Below are 7,538 nucleotides of genomic sequence, written 5' to 3'. Positions count from 1 at the left end.
CCTTCCTTCCTTCCTCCCTTCCTCCCTTCCTCCCTTCCTCCCTTCCTCCCTTCCTCCCTTCCTCCCTTCCTCCCTTCCTCCCTTCCTCCCTCCCTTCCTCCCTCCCTTCCTCCCTCCCTTCCTCCCTCCCTTCCTCCCTCCCTTCCTCCCTTCCTTCCTTCCTTCCTTCCTTCCTTCCTTCCTTCCTTCCCTCCTTCCTTCCCTCCTTCCTTCCCTCCTTCCTTCCACCCTCCCTCCCTCCCTTCCTCCCTCCCTTCCTCCCTCCCTTCCTCCCTCCCTTCCTCCCTTCCTTCCTTCCTTCCTTCCTTCCTTCCTTCCTTCCCTCCTTCCTTCCTTCCTTCCTTCCTTCCTTCCTCCCTTCCTCCCTTCCTTCCTTCCTTCCTTCCTTCCTTCCTTCCTTCCTTCCTTCCTTCCTTCCTTCCTTCCTTCCTTCCTTCCTTCCTTCCCTCCTTCCTTCCTTCCTTCCTTCCTTCCTTCCTTCCTTCCTCCCTTCCTCCCTCCCTTCCTCCCTCCCTTCCTCCCTCCCTTCCTTCCTCCCTTCCTTCCTCCCTTCCTTCCTCCCTTCCTCCCTTCCTTCCTTCCTTCCTTCCTTCCTTCCTTCCTTCCTTCCTTCCTTCCTTCCCTCCTTCCTTCCTTCCTTCCCTCCTTCCTTCCTTCCTTCCTTCCTTCCTTCCTTCCTTCCTCCCTCCCTTCCTCCCTCCCTTCCTCCCTCCCTTCCTCCCTCCCTTCCTCCCTCCCTTCCTTCCTTCCTTCCTCCCTCCCTTCCTCCCTCCCTTCCTCCCTCCCTTCCTTCCTCCCTCCCTTCCTCCCTCCCTTCCGCCCTCCCTTCCGCCCTCCCTTCCGCCCTTCCTCCCTTCCTCCCTTCCTCCCTTCCTTCCTTCCTTCCTTCCTCCCTTCCTCCCTTCCTCCCTCCCTCCCTCCCTCCCTCCCTTCCTTCCTTCCTTCCTTCCTTCCTTCCTTCCTTCCTTCCTTCCTTCCTTCCTTCCTTCCCTCCTTCCCTCCTTCCCTCCTTCCCTCCTTCCCTCCTTCCCTCCTTCCCTCCCTCCTTCCCTCCTTCCCTCCTTCCCTCCTTCCCTCCTTCCCTCCTTCCTCCCCTCCTTCCTCCTCTCCTTCCCTCCTTCCTTCCCTCCTTCCTTCCCTCCTTCCCTCTTTCCTTCCTGTCCATTAGGAAAACAAGGAGAGAGGAAAAACTGAAAGCATCCAGAACAATGCAGCAGCAAGAATTTCTGTGTGATTCTGTTTGACACACTTAAATAATCCCTGCTATGGGCATGGTCTTCATCTCTAATTTGCCTCTGAATCTGTTATATTAAATACATTTTGCTACCTTGGAGTGCAACGGGCACAGATTATGTTCTTTCAGGACCTTAAAAACCCGCAGTTTTCTAACTGTATTTTACATGCAGATGCTCTCCTGCCATTTGCTTACAGTAGAGTGCAACTCCATATTATTGGAAACACATTTGATTAATTACCTCCTGTGACTGTAACTACAAAAATTTCCTGTCGTTCACTGTTCTCACAAGAACATGTTATTTTCTTAAGATACAATATAATATTTTTTGACACTTGATATAATTTCTTTTCATTGACCAAGGCCTTGTAAATAATAACTTCCTTCAGTATTTTCCTGGAAGTTACTCTCAAAATTCAGAAATGTGTTATCTGGGTATTCCTTTGTTTGGTAGTAGCCCCTACTTCCTTATAACCACTGAAAAGAAACATAGAATTGCAGAATCATAAACCATTTTGGTTGGAAGAGACCCTTAAGTCATCGAGTCCAACCATAACCTAAACCTAGCACTAAACCATGTGCCCAAGAACCTCATCTATGCACCTTTTAAACACCTCCAGGATGGTGACTCAACCACTGCCTTGGGCAGCCTGTTCCAATGACTGACAGTCCTTTCCATGAAGAATTTTTTTCCTAATATCCTTGGTGGAACTCGACACCATTTCTTCTTGTACTATCATTTGCTATTTGGGAGCAGAGCCCGACCCCCCTGGCTCCAAGCTCCTTTCAGGCAGTTCAGAGATCAGAAGGTCTCCCCTCAGCTCCTGTTCTCCAGCTGAACCCCCCAGGTCCCTCAGCTGCTCCCATCACACTTGTGCTCCAGCCCCTCACCAGCTCCGTTCCCTCCTCTGAGCTCTCTCCAGCACCTCAGTGTCTTTCCTGTAGTGAGGGCCCCAAAACTGTCCCCAGGATTCAAGGTGCAGCCTCACAAGCATCAACTAAAACAGGTACAACTAAGGCATCATTCACTAAGATAAAGGTCAAGTATAAGTCAGATTGTTTTTAGCAGTGCCTATTTTTTTCATAGATTATAAATGGAGTCTTGATGACAAGGTGAAATGTTTATAGTACATTTTTATGTTAAATTTATGTCAATTGTATCTTGGAATACTTTCACCTGAGACTGACCAAAACGGACTAGATCAGAGGACTAAGAAGTATTATATAATGTAAAGTTCTGTCTGAGGATAGACACAAATCTAATTTAAATGGGGATCCCATACAATTGAATGCGCAGGACAAGATTTCAAAATACAGGTGTACAGAACATCTTTGCATTTCCAGCAAATCTGTGCATATTCTTGACTACACACCCCAGTATGCCAATAGCATTTCTCATGAACAGACAGCCTTGCTGACATTTCCAGATATAGATTAACTGGAATAGCAGAACCATATTTGTGAAATTTTTAACATTAGTAATTCTGTTGAAGTCACTGGTGTTACACTTCTCTACATTCTATTTATAAGCAGCCCTAAATAATAGGACTCAGATTTTTTTTGCTTTAATTCAGACTCAGAACAACACTTACAAGGGCAGAACCTGATTTTTTTTGAACTGGAATTATACAATTATACATCAGGTTTACCAGAAATAAAGGTCCTAAGTTTTTCTTCTTACGGAAAATCAAATGTAACTATTATTTGGGAGTGTAACTATTATTTGGGGATGTAACTATTATTTGGCCTTTTATTTGGGGATACTATTATTTGGGGAAGGCAAAGCAAGGCAAGGAGTGAAAGATTCAAAGTTAACAAGTAGTCATTTAAGACTGAATATTCAAATGTGAGTAGCTACAACTGAATGAAACCTCTACTACAAGAGAGAGCAGTGCCCATAAAGGCATCCAGCCCAATTAGATGAAGGCCCTAGGTTACATAGGCTAATTCTGTCCTTTGGATCACACATCCCTTGATGCTTTCAGCTATTTTTCAAAGCTTTTCAGTTAGCAGTGATCATCAGCTGGTTTGGGATTCACAATTCACAGTGTTAGACACGTAAGACATGATAGACCTAAGTCTGAAGGACTCACTCTGGTCCCCTTTTGCAGAAAATGGATGGAAATTTGCCATTGAAAATACCATTTCATCTGCTACTACAAGTATATGATTGGTTTGTTAACTCCTATTGCCCATAGAGGGACCATTATGTTCTGACTGACCAATTATGACATTTCTAAAATCATCTGAAATTCATCCCACCCATAAGGGAAAGAGGGATTTCAAGAAAGTCTATTTAATGTCAGAGGAAGTCATGTGTCAGAGGTAGCTCGGTTTTTCTCTTCTTTGCCACACACACACATGCACACAGAAGATGCATCGACGTCTCTACCTTTTCAGCTGCATCCAGTTCAAATAGATTAAAACAACTTTAACAGATACCTTTTTTCTTCTCTACTATGAGGCTACATTGGCAACTGGAATTATGATATCTGTGTGAAGGGCAAGTAAATTCCATTTATGGTTCTTTGGAGAAAACTTGCCTTATGTTCATAGAATATACCAGGTGCTAATCTCCCAGGTTATTCAAGCTGTGGCAGAAGAACATCTGCATTGAAGATACAATTTACAATCTGCAGTGTGAGCTGACTGTAGGAGCCTTCAGCCCAGCACTGTCCCTAATCTAAGAAAACAAAGGAAAGTCTTCTATTGAAATTCACATGATGCGTGTCGGAGGCACTGGATGGCAGAACTGCTGAAGGTAGGACACTTACTTCAAAATGCTATTGTGAATACATAGAGCAAATCCAAGGAAGAACTAAAAGCAAAATGTAAAGGTTCTTATAGCCACTAAACAAGAATACACAAAGTGAGAGTTGTTTCTGAAAGGGATTCTGCATTAGGGAATAAAACACTAATCTGTCAGTAAAATAACGACTGCTGTGAGTTTTATTGACTTTAATTAACAGCTAGTGACCAAAGCAATAGCATAAAATTTTCATAAGGGATCAAAGAGCAGAATGAGGTAGATTCTACTTTGGCTACATGGATTCAACAAGTTAAGAAAACTAGTGTGAATGGGTGGCATTACAAACTGCAGGGAATATTTAATGTCATTCTCTGTTCTGTTTTGCACAGGTTATGTTGATGTATCTCACAAAATTTGCAGCTTCAAATAACAGTGTTCTTTCATTTCTGTGTTAATGGAAGCAATCAAAAGCAGAAAGATTCCTTTAAAATCCATCAGACCTTTAAATGCCTGAGAATGTTAGGAGTCTTTTTATTGTGTTTGTAAGTTAAAATCACCTGTGGTCCCAGTTCCACAGTTTTCCATTTCATGTTCTTGTTAGAAAACCTACAGAAAAAAGGCATCTTGTGTGAGCGAAGTTATAGCAGAAAGATGGAGTTATAGCAGTAGGACTGCATACACTGATCTCGTTTTGAAGATGTGTCCTCTCTGTGATGTGATCTATTGACCAGGTCCATGTATGCACAGTGGAAAAGGTGCTTCCCCCACATCCTCATGTATGGATACATTTCTGGGGCCAAAATGCATTCTGTGCCTTGAGATTTACTTGTGTAGTCCAGTGGCTGGTCTGAGGAATGCAGAAATAATGACCACTTTCTCCTCTGTGACAGGCTCATCTCTCAGTGCATCAGTTTCCCACTCTGCGCAGTAAGAAAACACAAAGGTGCTGCGGGTGGCACAGCACTGTATGAATATCCTGTCAGCACCACACACAGTAACTCCTCAGGATAATGAGGCAATGTGACTAATGAAGCAGATGATAATTAACTTCACCCTCTACACTTTCTCAGCATTCTGCACGGATACCTTTCCCTCTAATTATTCCTTCTTCTTTTGCATACCTATAGACAGAATTTTAGTTTGTTTTAGTATGGTGTTGCTGTCTTTGGTCTGTGGGTGTTTCTGTTGCCAGTTGGGGTTTCTTCCAGTGACAGGAGTTGGCTTACGTATTCCTCTCCCAGCTTCTGTTTGTCCATTTAGGTCTGTTTTCGCTGGAGTTGGGCTCTTTGAAGACTTTCTGTCGCACTGGCAGCTGGGGAAGGCTGTCTGACCAGGTCCTGGCAGAGTGCAAGCATGTGCTTCTGAGAGGAGCTGTGTCCGCTGCTCCCCAAGGTAGCAAAATGCTTTTGCTTTCTTTCGGCTGAGGTTGTCTCAGTGCAGAAAGTGCCTGTGGCACCTTTGGGGACCACAGACCTGACATTTGGGGCGACCACAATTAACCCTACACCCATAATGGACCCAACCCTTTAATACCAGCTCCTCATAGTTGTATCACTATCACTAGTTGGGGTCACTACCCCAAGCTATGACACCTAGCGAGGACTAACATGGTACATTTTCAGCACGCACATCCATTGCCTTCTTACTTGGTTCAGGTAAGCCAGCTCTAGAGCGGCACCCTTCAATCCAGTGGTTCTCTGGGTATTCCCAAGAGATTCCTCACTTCAACAGTTGGCTGTAGCACCATGATCAAGATTCCCTCTGACAGTCTGTCCATTTGATTCCTCCCAGATGAAGTCAACAGAAGGACCAGAATCAGGAAACTACACTCTGCTGACTGAATTTGTCCTCTGTGGATTGTCCAACCACCCAGAACTGCAGCACTTGCTGTTTGGCACATTCTGCTTAATTTACGCCATCACCATCATTGGGAACCTTCTCATTTTCATGGCTACAGTGCACCACACCCTCCACATGCCCATGTACTTATTCCTACGGGTCCTGTCCTCCCTGGATATTTCCCTAGCATCGACTGTTGTTCCCAAGATGCTGGTAAACTTCCTGTCAGAGGACAGGAGTATCTCCTACATGGGCTGTGCCACACAGCTCTACTGTCTGATTTTCTTAGCAGCCACTGAGTGGTACCTTTTGGCAGCCATGGCCTATGACCGTTACATGGCCATATGCAACCCCCTTAGATACGCAATCACCATGAACCGCAGAGTTTGTCTTTCCTTGGTCCTGCTGTCGTGCTGCAGTGGTAGCGTTGTGTCTGTGGTGCAGACTGCTTGGGTGTTCACGTTCCCATTTTGTGGACCAAAGAAGATTAACTACTTCTTCTGTGACATTCCCCCCCTCATCATGCTCTCCTGCACTGACACCTCTTCATATGAAAAGCAGATCGTCACAGCCACAGTGCTGGTCATCTTCACACCATTTTTTCTCATTCTCGTATCCTATGCCTGCATCATCTCCAGCATTCTGAAGATTGCTTCTGCAGAAGGCAGACTCAAGACCTTCTCTACCTGTTCCTCACACATAATTGTTGTAACATTGTACTGTGTAAGTGGGACCTTGATTTACTTACGGCCCAAAGCCAGTTACTCTCAAGATGCTAAGAAATTTCTGCCTCTCTTATACACAACCATAACTCCTATGTTAAACCCCCTGATTTACAGCCTGAGGAATAAAGATGTGAAAGACATACTAACCAGAATGATGGCTGAGCTGACGAAGAAAGATCCATGAGTGTGCAGTTTAAAAATGTTGTTTCCATTTTTGGTGGATGTGTAAGGTTTACCAGCTTACTGGAAAAAGAAACAGAAGCAAAGAGATATTTTATACTTAAGAATATTTTGTCCTTATTCTCAGCTTCAGAAGCAAATTATTTAGAATTTCCATTTCTATTTCTTCCATAAGAGTATGAAGTGTATACCAGATATTTCTTCAAAAACAGAGCAGAAAGAAACCAACCCACTTCACATTTCTTCTTCAGTTATTCAAGCTTGAAGTTCTAACTTTCATTGCAGGTGTTCAACTGCCCCTCTCACTTAAGAAATATTCCTTTACAGTGAACTTTTCAGGATAAGCATACACAAATTAATAGTGTGGTGGGTTGCTTTGATTTTTTTTTCCTTGTTATATGATTTCCATTCCTTCCAGCAGAAAATTAATCAAATGAAAGTGATAAAGAAATCACCTCTTTAGGATTTTTTTTTTAAATTGAGGGTGAGGACAAAAAAAAGAGGAGGAGAAACCAATGCTCCTACCTTGTTTCCAGCAAGAACTAAACATCTCATATAGTACAGTGCCCACAAGCATCTTGGAGTGTAAGTCACGGGATGATTAGTATTCTGCATCTCTCAGCTGGAGAAATTCATCCAGGCATGCTAACAGGACAGTTCCAAGAGGAACAGCTGAGATCCACAAGCACACAGAGAAAAGGCATGCTACAGCCTTGGAGTATTCATTTGTGAAGGGGGAGAGAAACAGCAGTAGCTTTCTCTGAGAAAGAAGGAAACTGAAACTAGTCTCCTGTATGGCAGAGAAAGGTTC

At 43.9% G+C, this 7,538-nt stretch overlaps 1 protein-coding gene across 1 annotated transcript; it reads left to right on the top strand.

Annotated features, from left to right (window-relative positions):
- The first annotated feature begins 5,774 nt into the window (after positions 1-5,774).
- LOC136115637 (olfactory receptor 10A2-like) lies at positions 5,775-6,731 on the top strand. Its single transcript, XM_065861847.1, has one exon. The coding sequence runs from the start codon at positions 5,775-5,777 to the stop codon at positions 6,729-6,731; it is 957 nt and encodes a 318-aa protein (XP_065717919.1).
- Positions 6,732-7,538: the final 807 nt, after the last annotated feature.

Source organism: Patagioenas fasciata, chromosome 22 (genome assembly GCF_037038585.1).
Source record: "Patagioenas fasciata isolate bPatFas1 chromosome 22, bPatFas1.hap1, whole genome shotgun sequence".
NCBI lineage: Eukaryota > Metazoa > Chordata > Aves > Columbiformes > Columbidae > Patagioenas > Patagioenas fasciata.
Note: the sequence above shows the minus strand (reverse complement) of the source record. Positions and strands in the feature narration are given on the sequence as shown.

Coding starts and splice junctions, on each gene's coding strand:
- LOC136115637 (XM_065861847.1), top strand. CDS start 5,775: ATGAAGTCAACAGAAGGACCAGAATCAGGAAACTACACTCTGCTGACT.